The sequence below is a fragment of the Rhinolophus sinicus genome, chromosome 3 (genome assembly GCF_057876585.1).
Source record: "Rhinolophus sinicus isolate RSI-liver-muscle chromosome 3, RSI-T2T, whole genome shotgun sequence".
Lineage (NCBI taxonomy): Eukaryota > Metazoa > Chordata > Mammalia > Chiroptera > Rhinolophidae > Rhinolophus > Rhinolophus sinicus.
The window spans coordinates 176682350-176702811 of NC_142503.1; the positions used below are offsets into that span (position 1 = coordinate 176682350).

At 41.8% G+C, this 20462-nt stretch overlaps 1 protein-coding gene and 1 long non-coding RNA gene across 3 annotated transcripts in view; one reads left to right on the forward strand and one right to left on the reverse strand.

The window, feature by feature from the left end:
* DPF3 (double PHD fingers 3) overlaps nucleotides 1-20462 on the reverse strand; it is a 255312-nt gene that overhangs the window by 7941 nt on the left and 226909 nt on the right. The window contains exon 9 of the mRNA XM_019733356.3: nucleotides 8598-8710. Coding sequence (XP_019588915.1) covers nucleotides 8598-8710 — 113 coding nt within the window. The remainder of the gene's footprint in view (nucleotides 1-8597; nucleotides 8711-20462) is intronic.
* LOC141570532 (uncharacterized) lies at nucleotides 6-20316 on the forward strand. Of its 2 annotated transcripts, none has more exons than XR_012494615.2 (4): nucleotides 6-446; nucleotides 2580-2736; nucleotides 6538-6622; nucleotides 20184-20316. It is a non-coding gene; the product is annotated as an uncharacterized LOC141570532 (long non-coding RNA). The 2 variants fall into 2 exon arrangements; XR_012494616.2 differs by lacking the exon at nucleotides 20184-20316 and adding an exon at nucleotides 8547-8669.

Below are 20462 nucleotides of genomic sequence, written 5' to 3' on the forward strand. Positions count from 1 at the left end.
GGTGGAATACAGAGTAGTGCCAAGGAGGTGAGAGACACTGAATTATTTAAGGCCAACGTCTGGCCTCACCTACTCTACCAGCCTTATATCCACAGATTAACCTTCCTGGATGCCCCTTCCCAGACCCCGTTTAGAGTCTTCACTGTCCCCTGAACATGCCCTGTGCTTTGCCCACACCTGGAATTCCCCACCTTGTCACCCCAGCTATGCAAATCCTACCCTCACTTTGGACTTTCACAATTCATAGGTGGACTCCCAGTCCTGAAAACGTGCTGGAGGCTGCAGCTCAGCAGAGAGTCAGTGCTGCTCAGAAAACAGTAAGTGCTCAGAGATGATCAGCTAAACTGTTGTAAAGACCCTCATTCCTTGATTGTGCCTCTTAACCAGCAGCCGTGGGTTCTGCTCATACGTCCTCCAAGAAGCCTTTCTGGACTACCACCTCACATGTAAGCAAAAAGGGATTCGTTATTCTTCTGAACTCCCATAGCCAGTAACTGCTTCCATGAGGGCAAAAACTAAATGTGTGCATTTCTGTATTCCCCATGATGACTGTCCAGTGCACAGAATATACTTTAAATGTTGGAAAATGTTACTTGAACTCCTCTGAACCTCACTCTTTCCATCTGTGAAATGGGCAACAACCATACTTGGTGGTAGCATCCATGATACCTCAGAACAATTTTAGGATTTCATTATGTGAATGTAGCGAAATGCAAGCAAAGCCATTCTTCAGTTCCCAAAAGCCACCTCCTCAGGAGCTGGAGGCTGCAGCCCAGGTGAGAACAGGACTCTCCAGCTGTGGTTCACTTCCAAGGACACAGTATGAACCTTTGCTCCTACCATCCCCTCTGCCTGAAGGCTCTCCCAGTTCCTGACTCCTCTTCTTTTGGAGCATTCTCTACCCACCCTTCAAGTCTTCAAACTGTTTTCTCCCAAAAAGACTTCACTAACCAACCTCAGCTGGAAGTTCTCTGTCCCCAGTTGCATCACTTTGCTTTCTTACGACATTTATGTGCATTTTCCTTTATGTTACAAAGCCAAGGTATATGGTAGACATCTACACATAATTGTTCTGTTGAATAGTTCATTTGGAACACGCCTCTTTTGTCCACTCCTTTATGGACTATAAAGGGCTAGAACCCTTGGGGTAGGACCCTGTCTTAGTCATCCCTGTATCTCCTTGCATATGGTAGCTTCTCAGTAAGTGTTTGTGATCTGGCCCCCATTCTCCAGGTTCAGCCCTGTTCTATCCAGTGATCTTTGGACCTGCTTCAATGGCTTATCAGACATTTGCATAATTAAGTTTTATATCAAATCTCACCTTGGCTCCCACCAGAGCAGAGATCCTGTAAAAAGTAGATATAGAAGTTGGAAACCCTGGTGAGCAGGCAATGAGGTGGGACAGACCACGAAAGGCCTTTTTTATCATGCTAAGATTTTTTCAATGGGGCAATAGGACGCTTTTGGGAGAGTTATCCACAGAGCAGTGACATGGTCAGAATTGCAATTTAGAAAGATCTCACTAGCTACTGTTTAAGAATAGAGATCTGGGTGGAGAGAGGTTGCTTCTAGAGGCCAGAGACCAGTGAAGAGGCTTCTATAGCGATTAGGTGAGAGATGATGGTGGCCTAAACTAGGACTGTGGCTTGGGGGAAAGAAAAGGGCCTTGCTTCTATTTGAGAGTCATTGATTAGATGGGGAGAGTGATGGGGGAAATGAAGACTGTCTCCTGGGTTGTGACTTGGGCAGCAAGCCCAATGATGCATCTCACCACCGAGATGTGGGCAGAGGAGCAGACCTGTGGGAAGGAGAGGGCGACTTCAGCTATAGACAAGCTCTGTAGATACAAAGAGTCCCCAGGAGGGATGCCCTCAAGACCTCTGGAGATCATTCGCAGATGCCCTGGGCTTGAGAGAGGATTTAGGAGTCATTGGTGATGAGATGGCAATGGAGGTCCTAGGAAAAGAAGCCCAGAGTGTGTGAGAGCAGGTGTCCTTGAACTTGGGCTATGAAGGAGTGTCCCCGAACTCCTTGAAATTATATGCACAACTTTGTGTGTAGGTAGAAATAAACGTACATTTTTCTGAGGAAAGAGTAAATCCATAGCTTTCATTGAATTTTCTGAAAAGTCTCAGTAACATAAAAGGTTACTAAGAAAAAGGCCAAGAATAGACCTTGGGGAAGACCAACGATAAGGGGCAGGGAGAGGACAAAGAGACTAAGCAGCAGTCAGAGAAGTAGGAGGAGAACAGGACAGTGCGGTTTACTCCGGCAAAGTTACACCGTGGTTGTCAGAATGGAAGTAAGCTATATGACAATATGATTCAGTGATCATAGGAGGAGAAACAAGTTAGGATGAGGACAGAAACCTGGGAGAGACTTGTCAGAAACAGGATTAGTAGTGTCCTGAATACACTGATAACCCCTACGATGTTGCTAACATGAGAGACACAAGAAGGTAAAATACCCTAAATTGAACTTTCCCAAAGGGAAACCAGGCATCCGTGAGTTTAAATGCTTTTTTCATGGGTGGATCGTCGTCTAACACCATATTCTCTTCTTTTCCATCTGCTTTTCAGAATAATTGCCTGTCAAAACCACCCAGAACCTCCAGCTCATGCTAACCCCCACGAAAAACCCAAGTTAGGGACCTCTTACTCCCAAGTACCAAAGAACCAGGATCCACCCATGGCTACAGTTCCAAAAGAATGGAAATCTCATTCAGGGATGTGCAGGGTAAGTCCTTACTATGTGAGACAAATGTTACTGCCCAAGCAGCCTCACTCCTTGATTCCTCCCCTAAGGCTGTGTCAAGTCAACAAAAACCTGCGTTAGGAGTATTTATAAAGCCAAAGACCAGAATCAACCCACCTGGCCCTCAGTAAGAGACTGGCTGAATAAACTAATGGAGAACTATGCAGCTATAGGAAGAGATGAAGACCATGTGTATATATTGCTGTGGGGCAAGCTTTAGGATATTCAGTAGAAAAGCAAAGCGAAGAAAATATGTATATCTGTTACCCTTTTCTAAGAAAATGCATCCATTTTCTTATGGATCCATTGGCATATATGTATATGCTTACACTGAAACAAAATGGAAAGATAAACCATAATTTTTTTTTAATGGTCACCTAAAAGCAGCGTGAGAAGGTAGTGTGAAAGCAGTTGGGATAGAAGCTAGATTTCTTTGAATAGACTGTTTATGTGTTAGATTTGATTTTGGAACCAGTAAATATTTCACACAGTCATGAAGCAAAATTCACATTGTAACTGTCCCTTAAAACAAAAGAAAAACGATAGAAATTAATCTAATTATGCATTTGTGGGTAGCATAACTACATAGAAGGAAACTATTCTAAGTGACTTTAAAACAAGTAGTTTGACAGTACATCGTTAGTTGAATATATCATAGGACAAAAATAAATGCAAATATGTATATATATGTGTGTGTATATAAATATACATTTCTTTTCAGAAATCATATTGTTGGTGGTAATAGTGGAACTGATATTCTGAAACTTTTGTGAGTGTACTAAATGAGTGATTAAGTTGGTATTGAGAAGAAACAATTTTGAAAGAAAATATAGATGTAAAATTGATGAGGTGAACGGAAAACCCCCTTAGCTTATTCCTGGGTATGAATTGGAAGTATCAGTATAAATGCATAGTGCATTTTATCTTTAAAACAATCAAAACATATTTTCTAGTTCTGTCCACTGAAAATGCCCTAAAACAATAACTAACACAGTAAAAATTAGCACCCAAATTATGTTTGCTAAAGACCATTTCTTACTGAAAGGAACCAGAAGTCCTTGGAGAAATGGCTGATTCCAGGTCTGGAGCTTGAAGTGAATAAATATTTTACATATTAGAAAGTAAGGGAGCTATCAAACTATTGGAGTCATGAGGACTCAGGGAGCCTGAGTCAAAAAAACTCAGGATCTAACCTGATTCTGTCCCCACGGGCCAAATATGGGACAATTTTGACTGTAATGGATTGAAACAAATCAAACATGTTCAAATTCTTGAGTTCAAAAGATACTATTGGGAAAAAAAAACTTTGTTGGCTTTGGAAGTTGCTGGGAAACACCCCATTATTTTTTGTCTTATTATTATGAAATAATTTAAGTCTTAAAGAAAAGATGCAAGAGAGTTCCTGTACACACTTTATTCAGCTTCCCCTAATGTTAACGTCTTCCATTACCATAGCACAACCATAAAAAAACAGGAAATAGCCCTTGGCATGCTATTAATGCTAATCTGCAGACCTCATTTGAATTTCACCAGTTTTCCCACTTATGTCCCTTTTCCCAGGACCCCACATTACCTTTAGTTGTCCTGTTTTCTTAACGTCCCTGAATCTGTGACACTTCCTCGGTTTCTTTGTCTTTCATAACCTTGACACTTTTGAGGAGTCCAGGCCAGTCATTTTATAGAATGTCACTTAATTTGAGTTTGTCTGATCTACTTTAACGAGAAGATTGAGGGTATGCATTTTTGGCAAGAAAACTACAAAAGAGGTGTTATGCCCTTCTCAGCGCAACATCTCAGGGAGCACTGGTACCAATATATCTGATCACTAGTAACGTTACTCTGCTCGGGTCGCTAAGGGAGCGTCTGCCAGTTTCTCCACTGTAAAGTTATGATTTGTCCCTTTGTAATATATTAATAAGTAATCTAGTGGAGGAACTACTTTGAAATTATGCAAATATTCTATTTGTTTCTCACCATACTTTTGCCCACTAATTTTAGCATCAGTTAATGGTTCTTGCTTACAATAAGCATAACTGTAATGTTTGCCTATTGGTGATTTCCCTCTCCCCTCTACATTTGTCAGTTGGAATTCTGCTGTGAGGAAGAGTTTACCTTTTCTCCATTTATTTATTCAATTAAAAAAATATATCAGTATGAGTATTTATTTCGTTCTTTGGGTTATAATCCAATACTATCATTATTTACTTTGTTACTCAAATTGTCCCAGATTTGGCCACTAGGAGTTCCTTCAAGTGGGTCCTTCTGGGTCCTTTAGACTTGCCCTATCAATTTTTGAGCACTTCCTGACTTTCAAGGACCACAGAATGCTCCAGGCTCCTCTTGTATTTTCCCAGCTCCAGCCCTGGCATCAGCCATTTCTCCAAGGATCTCTGGTTCCTTTTATTAGAAAATGGTGTAATTGACCCTTGAACAACACAGGTTTAAACTGCACAGGTCCACTTACACATGGATTTTTTTTCAATAAGTACTGTGAATGTATTTTCTCTTCCTTATGATTTTTCTTAACATTTTCTTTTCTCTAGCTTACTTTATTGTAATAATACAGTATAATATATATACATATATGTATATATATTATACAACATATGTGTTAATAGAGTGTTTATGTTATTATAAGGCTTCCAGTCAATAGTAGGCTATTAGTAGTTACGTTTTGGGGAGATAAAAGTTATACGTGGATTTTCAGCTGCATGGAGGGTTGGTGCCCTTAACCCCTGCAATGTTCAAGGGTCAACTGTATTTAGAAACCAATATCTAGGTACTGTGGGGTCCTCATTGCTTCTGGGTTGTCATTTCTTCCAGGCACTCCCAGCCAAAATGTTAGGAAATAAATGTATGTACACATGCACACATCTATATTTATTTCTGTATCTATATGTGTGTATACATAGATATTAGATTGGTGCAAAAGTAATTGCGGTTTAAAAGGTTAAAAATAATTGCAAAAACCATAATTACTTTTGCAGCAACCTAATAGCTATGGATATATATGTAAATAAATAAGTATATATAATATATTATATTAAAATCATAAATTCATATTGATACTCACTATTCCAACCCAACACCACAGGGTTCAGTTTAGCCTTCCCCCTTTATTTGAAGATTTTCTTTCTCTGACATTGAGAAACCTGACTCTCATTATTCACAATATATAGTTATTATTTCAGACCTGTATACATGTAAAATAGTTTCAGAATGACTAACTCACATGCCTGTGAGAAACAAATTTACTAACTAGAGTACAAAATTTGTATAGTTATTTCTGTCGTTAGCCTTAAAATATACAGATACCACTTTCCAAAGTGACTTAAATTAGTTCTTTCCTACCCCGCCCTTCAGTATGGTTATGTATTTAAATTACAGTTAAGCTCATTTGTGACTGTTCATATTCCATTTTCAGTTCCCCTCACATCCTGGCTGATTTTCAGTGTTCATCTATCGCAGGGTATGTGAAACCACACCCTAGCTCAGAGCTTTACACAAAGGCTTTCTCGGAGAAGTGTCACCTCCCCTTAGCCCTACTACCCAGCCCATTTCCTCATTGTCTCTCCCATAGCCAGTCTCTTGGGTTTCTTGTTTATCCTTTCTGTACTTCTTTTACACAAATGAACAGACATATGTAGATTTTTATGCCTTTTTTACAGAATGGTAACATACTATAGGTATAGATACTTTCACTTTGCTGTTATCATTTAACAATACATCGTGGAAATCACTCCATGTTAATTCATAAAGATCTGCCTCAATTTTTTTTAACAGCTGCATAATACTCCATGGTGTGGCTGTATCATCATTATTCAACCATTCTCCTGTGTGCGAGCATTTAGGTCATTTCCAATATTTTGTAAGTATAAACAATGCAACCATGAATAATTTTATGCATATGTATTTTCATAGTGTTGTGGGGTATATATTTAAGGTAGACTCCTATAGGTGAGATTGCTAGCTAAGTCAATAGGTTAAGTGCATAGTAGTTGTGTTAGGGATTGCTAAAGTTCCCTCCACAAGGGTTGTGCCACTTTGTGCTCCCACTGACAATGTATGAAGGTGCCAGCTTTCCCAGTTTCATCAATAGAATGGATTGCAATACTTTTAAATTTTTTCAATTTTATAGTTAAGAAATGGAATCTGTGTTGTTTTAGTTTGAATTTCTTTAATTATAAGTATGTTTGAACTCTTTTTTTTTTGTCATGTTTAAGGGCCATTTTTATATCTTTCGTGAATTGTCTTTCATGTCTTTTTCCCATTCTCTATCAGGTCCCTTGTCCCTCAAATTGTAAGTTCTTTATATATTAGGGCTATTAGCCCTTTCTCTGTGGTATATGCTGCAAATATTTTCTCCCAGTTTGTCAGTTGTTCTTTTACTTTATTGTAGTTTTTACTATGCAAATTTTTATGTGGTCAAATTTGTCAATTGTTTTTTTATTGTATCTGAATTTTCAGTCACAGAAAAGTTTTCCTTATATTTAAAGAGGAATTCATCTGTGTTTCTTCTAGTACTAATATGGTTTTATTTTTTATATTTAGATTCCCAGTATATTTGGAGATTGTTCTTACGTATTATGTGAAATGTGGATGTAACTTTCTTCCCCAAAATTGTTATTACCCTGTTGTCCCAGCACCAATTCCTGAAAATGTCCATCTTTGATCCAGTAATTTTAGATGCAACCTTTATCCTATACTAAGTGTCCATATGTAGTTGGTTAATTTATGGCTTTTTCTATTCTATTCCATTGGTCTATTTGTTTATATTGTTTTAAGCAGAGAGGCTTTATAGTATGTTCTACCATCTGGTAGGGCTACTTTCCCCTCAGCATTTGTTGTTTTTCAGTGTTTTGTTGGGTATTATTGCATGTTTGTTTTTCCACTTGAACTCTAGTGTCAACTAGTTCCATAAAAAAGCTTGTTGGTGATTTCACTAGGCTTGAATTAAATTTGTAAATTAACTTAGAAAAACTAACATCTCTATAATGTTGAGTCATTTTATCCAAGGTCACACGATATCTTTCCATTTACTCAAGTCTACTTTTGTGTCTTTTCAAAAGTGTTTTAAAATTTTACCTTATAAGTTTTACACATTTACTGTTAAGCTTATTTCTAAGTATTTCTTCTCTGTTGCTGTCGGAAATGGATTTACTCTGTTTTCTCCTCTAACTGGTTACTATTTGTGCATATGAAGGGTATTAATTTTTGTATGGTAATTTTATATCCTGTTGCTTGTAATGTTTGAGTTAGGTTTATCATTGATTCTCTTGGATTTTTCAGATATATTATTATAGTATATGAAATAGAGAGTTTTTACTATTTTGTTACCATTCTTATGCCGCTAGTTGATATCTCTTGTCTAACTACATTAGCTAATATCTCTAAAATAATAATGAAAGGAGTAGCGATAGTGGGCATCCTTATCTGGTTCCTGATCTCAGTAGCAAAGCCTCAAGTGTTTCCCATTAAATAAGATAATGGCTTTAGTTCTAAGGTATAAAAAGTTTATCATGTTAAGTATCCCACAATTTCTATTTTCTTGAGTATTGTAATCATGAATAGGTGTTGAAACCACCCTATTTTGAAAACTAATATATAAAGGGGAAAAAAATCAAGTATTTATCCTGCCTTTTTAATATAACCTATTTCTGAGAGTAACGAAAGTCCCTGTGCTCCCAGGGTCCCAAGTGTTCTGGAGCCTAAGGGCCAGGGGAAGGGCCTGACTGACCCTTTCCCCGGGAATCAAGTGACAAGAGTTCTGCCTTCCTCTCCACCCCTCACAGGACTCCCGGCTCCTTGGATTTCTCCCTCCCTGACGGAAGCCCCAAACTCACGTCGTTCTCTGAGGTCCCACAGAGGATGCAGGATTTGCACTCTATGCATTGCCACTTGTAGGTCTTGACAGCCTCGGTCATGTTCAAGGTGAACTGCAGGCAGGTCGGATGACCTAGAGGAAGCAGAAATGGCAGCATTAGGGCCAGAGGGTCTGACTTGTCATCCCTCAACACCACTAACTGGAAACACATTCATGCCCAACATGGAGGGAGGGCAGGGGTAGCATGTGTTTAGGAAACAGCCTGGGAGCCCCAACGGGGCCCTACGCACACCCCCACCACCACCCACAGTCACATCAGATCAAGGATTAAAGCGCGAGACAGGCATTAACTCTTTCACCAGGATAGATGCCATCCACATCCTCCTGCCCTAACAGCAGCTCCCCTCAGAGGTGTAGCCAACTATGAGGCCAGAAAGTGACGATCAGAGAGAGAGAGGACACTGCACAGCACACAGCACAGGCAGCACCATGAGTCAGCGGCATGATCTACCAGCCCCAGCATCAAGTGTGGCAGGAGCGACACATAAAAAAGCTCTTTGGCTTTGGGCCTTCTGACCCACAGAGTCAGGGCGCAGGGCAGGAGGTCAGAGGGAGCATGTGAGGTTTCCAGGGACAGAGCTCAGGGGCTCTGGGAGGCATTGCACTGTGATCCAAAGCATCCATGCCCATGCCCAGGAGATTAGCAGGAGTCCACGCCCTGCACAGTACCAGGCACTACAAGGGGAAGTGGCCTGGCAGGGAGGTCCACAGAGTGCAGCATCACAGCAAAAGGGCACACAATGGCCAGGTTTATCCTAAAAGGACCAGTCTCTGGCTCTACCTTTCTTCTCCATCCCAAGTATCATGTTAGCCAAGCCAACAGCAAGATTAGGTAGGGACATTAAGCTGTGACCTTACAGCCCACAGCCCCAGTGGAGCAACACTGAGCTGGGCCCTGTTCTGAGCCATAGCTCACCAAAAGAGAGACCCCAGCAGTGAGAGGGGCTATGAGTTGTAGAATGTGAAGACCTTCTATTTGACAGGGAAGAGACACTTGGCTGACGGTCCCAGGTTTCCCAGGTTTCATCTGTGAATCAGATGGGAATCTGCCCAGAGCAAAGCCCACTACTAAGTCTATCACAAAAGAATTGACAGCTTTGCCTACTGCTGGGGGTTCACCCTTCTCCAGAGCTCCCAACTCTACCAAATCCTCTATATTGTGCATTCCATTGCCTCTTTCGCATGAGGGATTATTTGCTTCTAAAGAAGGATACTAGAGATGGGGGGCACCAATTAGAGTTAATTCCACCAACCCAGTACCCTCCACAGATGGTCAGGACCCCGTGTGGTACCACCACCCCTTGGTAAAGCCACATCCCAGCAGCAGGACCACATTCCTCCCTTCCAAATCCTCAGAGATCTGATTACATCACGGTCTTTAGGGGGAAATACTGTCTATTCAGTCAACATAAGGACCCTTCGAATTTGGGGCTCCACAAGTGCAATTCACACTGAGTTATCTCTGAGAGACTGAGAGTGAGGATGGAAATGACTCATGAGGGGGGCGTGGGGGACACTTAGCAAAGAAAAGGAGGCAGCATCAAGGAGAGGGCTGATCTAAAAGCTTTTCAAGGACTTCTCAGGTGTCATCCAACTTGGAGACTCCCACAGCTCTGGACTAATAACCCTCTCAAAGTGACACCTTGACAGTGACCCCCAAAGAGAAAGAAGCCTAACATTAAAAGCCTACATGAACATTCAGCTGATATTCTTGAAAACATCTCAAATATCTGTCAAGAAGAACATTGGCCAGAGTTCTATTCCAGTCCCTCAGAGAGAATCCTGGGATGGGAATAGGAGAGAAAATACCAGTTTGAGATTCTGAGTAGCATGGGCCTTAGTTACCCGAGTTCTCAGACTGGGCACCCTTAGGAAGGTTGAAGATGAGTTCGTAGAGCAGATACCCATATAAGCAAGTTGACTCTGCCCAGTTCCATGGCCTCAGGTCATACCCCAGCCACAAGCAGACAGTGTCCAATAATTCTTCATGAACAAGTGTTTACTGAGCACCTGTTAGGTCAGCCATTGCACTATACAGAAAAGATACAGTGGTGAGCAAGACACCACAAACCCTTCTAGTCAGCGAGAACTCAAATCAATGACTATACACATATCTATTTCCTTACAACTGTGTGATAGGTGCCATGAAGGAAAATCATAATTGGCAATGCAAACAGACCCTGGAAGAACCTAACCTAGTCTGAGATGTCAAGGAAACGTTCCCTGAGAAACATGGTACCTGAAAGGTGAGGAGGCGTTAGCATGGTGGGAAAGGTGGAGGGTTCCAAGCGAGGAGAGCAGCACGTGTAGAGGCTCTGAGCAGTGGAGGAGCTTGACAAATTAAAAGGAAAGGAAAGGCTAGTCAGCAGAGGCCTGGCGAGCGAAAGGAGAAAGGCAAGAGGTGGCTGGCGAGGTAGATGGAGCCAGATTACACAGGCACATGTAGCACTGATTTAAGGATTCGGGGTTTTAAAATCATTAAAGGATTTGAAGCAAGGCTGGATCACACTGTGTTTTAAAGGGATCTTCGGGGCAATGAAGCAGTTCTGTATCTTGATTGTTATGGTGGTTACATAAATGATAAGATTGTATGGAATTATACATATACACACACATAAGTACACATTTGTGTGTGCATGTAAAACCGATAAAATATGAGTAAGGTCTGAGATTGCATTAATGTCAGTTGCCTGGTTTTGATATTGTACTATAGGTACGTAAGGTATTACCAGTGGGGGGAAACTGGGTGAAGGGTGCATGGGACCTCTCTGTAATATATTTAGTAACTTTCTATGAAGCTATAATTATTTCACAATAAAAAAGTTGAAAAGATATATTCAAATAAGGAAAACACAAATAAAAACTTAAATCATTAAGAAGGAGGGAAGGAAGGAACTGCAAAGGAAAGAATTGTGAGGGGGGATGTGAGGGGCATAGAGATGCAAGAATTGTTGCCAGGAAACTAATTTGGAGGTTAATGCAGCTACCAGGAGAGAGACAAAATGATTAAACTAAGGTGGAGATTTGAGAAATATTAAAGATATAATTGACAGCACTTAACCATTGTTTGACCATTGGGAGGGTGGGAGGGATGATAAATATTCTCAAGTTTCTGACCCAAGTAACTAGGGGGGCTGCAGTGAAACTTACTACACAGTAAGCATACAGGGACCAAATGGAGGAGGGAGAAGATTCACTCTGTTTTGAGGTTGTTGAATTTGGGACACATCTGTGAGACTTCTAGTGAAAATGTCAAGTGGATGGTCAAATATATAGGTTTAGAGCTCAAAAGAGAAGTATGAACTAAACATATACATTTAGAAATGTTTGCTAAATAGGTGGTCATTGAAACCATGAGAATTAATGAAATTATCTAGAAAAAGCGAAAAAGAGAAGAGAAAGGAAGAGGAGAAAAGAGATGAGAAGAGAAAAAGGTCTATAACTGAGCTTTGAAGCTCAAAAGAAAGAACCAACATAGGAAACTGAGAAAATGGTTGGAGAGGTAAGATTTAAATTAGGCAAGGATGGGGTCACAGAAGCCAAAAGAAGCGATTTCAAGGAGAGGGTGCTCAGCTTTGTTGACTGCCACAGGTTCTTGAGTTTGTCATTGCTCAATAAAGACCCAGAGTGAGGGAGTGTTGACAGATCACAGCAAAAGCTGCCCTATGAATCAAAACACGCTTGAGTAGTATCGTCTTCCCTAGGAAGGGAGGGCAGCATGTCCCAGAGCATGACATGGAACTCAGCTGCCTCCACGGGCAGGGATGGGGGTGATAGGTGTGTGTTTCAAGCAGCCAACAACAACCCACAAATATGTGCTGAGAGTCAATTCGATGTTCACGCACTCAGACCACTGTGCTGAGCTCTGAAAACACTTTTCTGGGATTGCTTTGGATACGTGAACAGCGTCAAATGGGTTTGGGAAACTCCTGTTGCAAGTCTCTGAAAAAGTCCCATGGGTTTTCTCTGTGCTTCAGTCTTAAGAAAGTCATCAGCCTCCCCCCAAGACCTTCAAACACAAAGGAAGAAAATGAATTTCACACAGCGCGTCCCTTCTACCCTCCAACCTCTCCTCCCCCAGACAAACTGTAGGACTAAGAAGAGCCTCCTCTTCTTCAGCTCAGAACTCAAGACATCCCTCAAGTGCAAGAGGAAAGTAAGGGATGCAACTTCTCAGCCAGGGAGGGTGAGGCACAAAAAAATCAAGCCATTAGCAGATACAAAAACTATGCCCAGAACTAAATCCTTCCATCTGCGCCACCATACAGGTTGGCTGTCCATTGACCGTCTCCAAAAACTGGAAAAGTCATTCACCAGACAAAACTGTAAGAATAAGACTTCTTATGTATCATGGAAATGACTGAGCTAATGCACACTTTGGACAAATGCAAGTTTCTAAGGAAGCTGCTAGAAGCCCATTTCTAGGTTTTACTGCTAGCACTCCGTATTTCTGCCCAGAACTAATTACTCAAATCCTTAGAAATAAGAGCATAATAGACATAGTCTTTCCAATTCAAGGGTGGTAGAAAAAAAGAGGCACATGTGTTGTAAAGCAATTTACTTTAGTCACTTGCGACTTAAAGATTCCTATCTTAAACTCTTCTGTAAAGTTAACCATCATTCTCTAATGTACTTGCTTGGAAATCTAGATTTTTAAAAAAATATATTTCCAGTTTTCTTAAAGCGAGGACTACGTGTACTGCTATTTAAATTGCCCAGTGGAGTGAAGGGGAAACAACCCTTCCCAGGTCACCCTGGGTGAGATGACTCAACAGGACATTTATAAGATTCCAATTAGCAAAATGAACTTAGAAAGTGGTGCAGCGTGCCTGATTCATCCCAGCCAGATCATTAAAAACCAAGCCCTTCCTGAATGTTCCTCCAAATTTGTCCTGTCAGGACGGTTCAGTAAGTCTTCTGACTGCTTGTTTCATTGGTCCTGTAGTGAACTTAGTGTGAAGAGGCATTCTTAATGCAGCCCGAGCCCCTTCCAAACTGAACTCAACCCTCCCTAAAAGCTGAAACCGGAAGTGTAACTGATGGCCACCACTTGCGGGAGATCTTACTTGTGGACCGGGCTTTCAGACTATAGGAATTTGGCTTCAGAGTGCTCTTTCAGCGGATGGGAAGAAAAGGGAAACCAGTGGGGTGTTAGAAGCTTCTCAGAGGGGAGAACTTTCTCAGAAGCTTCTCAGAAGACTGTCCACGAGGCTCGTGTGTATGACACTACAGTCTATTGGGCTCAGTGAAAAAGAGAAAGCAGGCGTCTGAAAGCAGCGGCCACTTGAAGGACACATCTCATGCCTTTTCGGAACCCACGTGCATAGACGCTGAGAATCTTCCAGGGAGAGCAAATGAGATTTCGTGGTATTTAAGTGAGAAGGCACACAGATAAATATCTAGGCAAAATCAGTGTTAGTTTCATGTTCACAGCTGTCTACTTCCGCACATGCTCATACACAATTGCCCACACACATGGATATTTCCAACCTTTTAGGGACGAAAATATCTGCCCTTGTTGATGAAACTCACATTAGAAGTCATTAGCCAGTCAGTGTCACTATAGATATTCAGTACAGTGAGAGAAACACAGTTCATTTTCAACAAACCCTGGGCAAAAAGAAATATACAAACAGCTATTACATGTGTCTCTTACATTATGATCCTTATTAAAAGAGTTTTTTATTTTATTATTGCCAATATTTAATTTGGACTAGGCTTAGCCACATCACTGATTAAATTAGAGCTCCAGGAAAAAAACACATTATCTTGATAGGTGTGTGCTGAAAACACAAATAAAATAGATACAAATAACTGTGGAACTACCATGGTCTATTATTTATTCACGATTAAATTGTAAACACCGAATTATATTTTATTACCTTATTTTTCAACGTTGACCTCTTAAAAACTAATTTCTCAGGAAAGGAGAACCTAAATATCCATGATTCTCAGGCAAGAAAGTGCAAAACTCAAATTGTGCACCTTGGTCTGATGCCCGGTTTATAAATATTATATTGTATATAATACAAAGGATCAATTTCGATCTGAAATAGCACCAAAAACAAATCTCCATAAGCATTCATTAGAAAAGAATTTGGCTCTATCTTCATACAAACATAAAAATTCTAATATTTACATATTGCAAATATATATAAGAAGCTTTAGCTAAAGAATTTATGCAAAGTGCATTCAAATCTGAAACATCCATGCTAAAGAGTAATTTGAGGAGAAAAAAATATTACTAGCTCACTTTGGGAAGCCATCTCATCCAATCAGATCCATTCATTCTCATATTCTCTCTGTGTGTGTCTCTCTCTGTCTCTCCCCACCCACCTCCACTTTGAGACCCAGCTTGTTAGATGGAGGGAATGAGGCTCTGAGTCATTATGCTTCATCTATAAAGGGGTGAATCAATTCTGAGCAATCAAGAATTCAACCTCTGTACACATATAACTACTTTGTTAATAGGCACTGCTCCTTCACTGGATTATCTTATGTATGTATGTATGTATGTATGTGTGTATGTGTGTATGTGTGTATGTATGTGTGTATGTATTTAATTTTTTTCACTGGATTATCTTTCAAACCTGCTTTGTGAACCTTCTGCAATAGTCCACAGGCTCAACTCTCATCTGCCCCAGATGTTACTTTTAACACTAAGACATCTGCAAATGGATAACCACAGTGGCACTCCAGAGGTACCTATGTAGTTCCTTTTTTTTTTTCCTTATCATATTTAATGTACTTCAAAGAGGACAAAGAAGAGAAAAGAGCGTGGAAAAAATAAGGACCAAACAAACAAAGATGCGCTAACAATAAATGATGGTGTGAGCTGTGGCTGCCTTTTGCTTGGGAAAAACACTACTGGGCAACGAGTTCAACTCATCTTAGAAGTCTGTTATCCTCTCTCAAGCTGTCAGATTCCAGGGAACACAGCTACCATGTGGGAGGCAAACCACAGAGATGGTCGCACCGATCATTATTATCAATAACCATGCAAAGCGCATTCATGCAAGAGCCCTAGGGGAACTTTTAATGGGCTAAACAGTTAAGGGCTCATGTGCCATTCTCAAATGACCATAGAAATTCCTCAAGTTGGCATGGTCAAGTATGGTCCAAAGCAGTGTTTCATCTGTAAACGTGAAGACATGGTGGTGGTTGTTCTTAAAGTGCAAGCATGGAATGGGACAGCTTTGACCTGGACTCATATAATTGACGTGACTGGCCCAGGTTGGGATCAAGGCACAGCACCAGAAAGATGGCAAGGGCCACAGTAACGAACCCAGAGCCCCTAATTTGTCCCTGAAGCTGAGGGCCAAGGACAATTTATTCATTTACTCATTCTCTCAACAGTATTTGTTGAATCAATAAATGTAGTGGGCACTCTCCTGGGCACTGGGGATAAGGCAGTGAGAAAAACCACACCCTGTCCTCATGGAGCAAGGACTGCAATGGGAGATATATGGCAGCATCTGAGTCCCTTAGACAAGTCCCTCTGCCTCTCCGAGCATTAGTGTTCCAATATATGAATGAAAGGATAGGAATCTGCTATCCATGAAGCTGGGGCTCGGTCTATGCCACCCATAAACAGCATTTTTAGAGATACTATTGATCGCAAATTGCTCGTCTGGTTGATGGGATAAACAAACCTTCTAAAACAAGCCAGCTAAAACTCAAAGTGAAAAAAAACTAAGAAGATTTTGAAATAAAGCTGTTAGTACTGCTAGAATTCATGTCAACTTTCCCACTGAACTAGCTCAGTCCTAGTCCAATACCATGACAGAAAGCAAAATAAATCTAGAAACCTGAAGCACTTCTCATCGACCATACCATTCACCCCCAGGCAATAAGTTGGGCTGAACAGATGGCTTGTCAATGAACCTGCAGGCAGAGACAGACCTTGGGTAAGGTTTCACCAGGAGGAATATCGGATCTGGGTGAAGCTGGTCCTGTGACAATGAGCAGACACTGCCAGGCAGGGAGTCAAAGAAGAGTTGGACCAATAGGAGCCACTCAGTTTGCCTCTCCTTTTAAATCTTCAGCTGAAAATATAAATTATAGGCAACCATCTGCTAAAGGGATGCTTGCCCCACCACAGCACGTGGAGGCCAGCCCAAGTGAGCCGCTGTCCAGAGCCCAACATCCATAGTGGAAGTGAATCCCTGACACCAGCTGTGCATTCTGGGCCTCTCTGGATATCAGGAGCATCTAGCCATGGGCCCTGGCAAAAGGCTCTGGGTTTTCTGTAGAAAAGTGAGCCTGCAAAAGAAACTGTTGCTGAAATTGGAGGCCCTATAATCCCCGTGCTTCCTTTTGTCCTGGAGGGTTTTGTGGTGTAATTGATGGGTAGCTGGTGGGAAAGGACAGTGATTAGCCAACACTTTATGGGCTGTGAGTCTCCGTCTGCTGAGCTTCCATGCACAGGGAGATGGATTCATGGATGGTCTAACTTTTTGAGTTCTGGAGGACCTTTGAGATGGTATTCCCATTTTTCTTTCAAAAATGTTTCCGAGTTGTACCGAGTCAAAGAAAAAAGTCACTTTCTTGCTTTTCTGTCCTTTTTCTATGTGGGACTGGGAAGCAATCGTAGAAGTGCCTGGAAGAAAAAAATTGCGTGTGTCCAGGGCATTTAGAAACTTTGTCTAACATTTTATTTTTTAAATTGTTTTTTAGTCTAATTTTGAGGGTTCTTCTGACTTTGCGATTAATTTGTGATCAGGTTTTCACAGAAAAATAATTCTACTAAATTTGCTGAATACCTATTAACTGCCAGGAACAATACTAGGTGCTGAGGTTTCAAAGATGAATGAGACCTGGATTTGACCTTGAGGAGCTCAATAGGCAGCCTCTGAAATGGCCACGAACGACCCCCTTCGGCTGGGATTCATAAGCTTGTGTGATTCTCTCCTTGATCATGGGCTGGACTTACTGACTCACCTCTAGCAAGGAGAATACGACAGAAGTGATGGGATGTTAGGAAAGACTGTGGCTTTCATCTTTAGCATGCTCTATTATGCTTTCTGGTCCGCTTGCTCTAAGGGAAGCCAGCTGCTATGTTAAGAGATACCCTATGGAGAGGCCTGTATGGCAACAAAAGAAGGGAGTCCTCAGTCCAACAAACTGGGAGGAAATAAATCCTGTCAGGAACCACGTGAGTGAGCTTGGAATTGGATCCTCTCCCAGTCGAGCCTTCAGATGAGACCACAGCCCTGGATGACGACTTGACTACAACTTCATGAGAGGCCTTGCTCCAGAGGCACTCAGCTAAATCATAACCTAAACTACATATCCTGACCCACAGAAACTATGAGATAACAAATGTTTATGGTTTTAAGCTGTTACATTTTGGAGTAATTTTTATGCAGCAACAGATAAATATTATACATTATATATTTTTAAATGATTATAAGACAATGTAATTAAGTGCTAAATAGGGGAATACATAAAGTGCTTACAGATGGAGAAGCAATAAATAGTGAGGGTCATGAGGAAAGTCACTGAGAGGAGGTAGCATTTGAGCTGGGCCTTCAAGGCAGAATAGGAGTTTTCTAAGTGAAAAAAGAGGAAAGAGTATTACATGGAGAGGAAATAGCACAAAATTTATGGTGCATGGTCCACTCAGGCAAAGCAGTGTAGCTCAAGGAGAGCAGGGCGAAAGGGAAATGGCAGAAGATGATGCTAGAAAGCTAGAGGACAGATTGTGAAGGGCCCTTACACAAGCATACAAATCTGTATGTAAGCAGCGAGGAGTCCTCAGAGTTTTTTTAAGGAGGGACCTGATTTGCTTGTACTCATGTTTTAGAAAGATGACTCTGAAGGTAGGGGAGAGGGGAAATACAGGGGAGATGGCCGAGGCAGGATGACCAGTTACAATATCCATGTATTCAACAGAGTTTTATACTGGAGCTTATGTTCTAAGGGGGGGCACTAGTTCGGGACCAGCCTAGTAACAGTGAGGATGAATGTCAGAAATATTTGAGGTAGCACTGGTCAACAGGACATGATGCCTGCCTGACCAGGGTTGTGAGCAAGAAGGACTCAAAAACGACACCACGATTCCTAGGTGGGGCCACAGAGTAGATGATAGCACTATTAGCTGAGGTGGAGATGGTGGGCTTGCAGAGAGTACTGACAGGTTCAATTTCAGCACGCTACATTTATTGTGCAGATGAGACATTCAGTGGAGATGTCCAGGAGTCAATGCAAAACTATGGGTCTATATTCAGGAGAGAGGACCAGGCTGGAGATAAAGATGTAGAAATCATCAGGGGTGGACAGTAGGTGAAGCCTTGGAACTTAGTGAGATACTCAAGGAGACACCACAGAGTGAAAAATAAAAAGGATGTCATGGGAGGAGAGGGAAGGGTAACCCTGAAAATCAGGGCATTAAAGAGCATCAAGAAGAGAAGTCAGTGAGAAAGACAGAGACAATGTAGTCACAAAAGGAGGAGAACCTGGAGACAGTCCCTCCTGGCATCCAAGGGGGGGAAAAAGCGATGGCCACCATCAAGGGAGAGATGAAGTAATATAAGAACTGAAGAGATGGAGCGGCCAGTTAGCTCAGTTGGTTAGAGGGCAGTGTTCTTCACAAGGTTGCCGGTTCGATCCCCACATGGGCCACTGTGAGCTGCGCCCTCCACAACTAGATTGAAACAACTACTTGACTTAGAGCTGATGGGTCCTGGAAAAACACAGTTAAATAAATAAAAAGTTAAAGAAAAAAAAGAACTGAAGAGAATGTATTACCCTGAGCAAGCCATTGTGATGAGAACTGGATTAAGTGGTCTCTAGAAGTAGTGGGCCCTCATGCCTCTCTGGATAACTGGAGGGTTGCAACATTGCAGAGGGAAGAATTCACGAGCAGATTATCTCGCCACATGCTTCTTCTTCCATAGGCTTTTTCATCACACTCATGCCACATAAAATATTCTTAGGAATATTGTCTTTATCTAATTCCATTCACTGGTAGCAGGGGTCATGTTTTGGTGTAGGTTCCAAGGCCAAAGCTAGGCCCTGCCAGCATCAGTTTCCGTTCTTGCCCCAGGAGATGCACCAAGCCTCTGGAAGCCAGTTCTTGCCTTCTGACCTTGGATTGAAGCTCTTCGGTCCCAGGGGTCGAAGCCCTGCCTACAAAGCTGGGGCAGATTCTGGTGGAGGTTTCTCCCACAGCTCCACTCTGGTCAATGTCCTGTACATTCTCCAGGAATGCCCAGGTCCAGAAGGGAAGTTGGTATCACAGGCAGAAGAGTAACACTGTGAGTCAGAGCGAAGGATGGAAATGATCGCAAGGCCACAACGTTGGTGGCAATGGCACTTTTTAAAGATGTCCACGAATTCTTTGATCCTCTTCTTTTCAAGAGCTGGAGGCTATGCCCCAACCCTTGAATGTGGGTGGGACTTAATGACTTGTAACAAATACAGTGAAGAGGAAGTGATGATATGCAACTTTGGAGACTGTGTTACAAAGGCACTCAGGTTTCCATTTCCATTTCCCTCTCTCTCTCCCTCCTTGTCTCTCACCCCCTCCCCCACACTGACTCAGGAGGAACATAGCTGCTGTCTTATGAGCTGCCCTATGGAAAGGTCCACATGGCAAGAAACTGAGAGTGGTCTCTGGCCAACAGCCCACAAAGAACTGAGGCCCTCAGTTCAAGGGCCCAAGAGGAACTGAGGTTTACCGACATGTGAGTATGCTTGGAAGTGCCTCCTTCAGCCCCAGTCAAACCTTGAGATGACTGCAGCCCATCCATCAGGAAGTCCAAAATAACCCAGCTAAGCCATTCCCAGATTCCTGACCCTCAGAAGCTATGAGATAATAAAT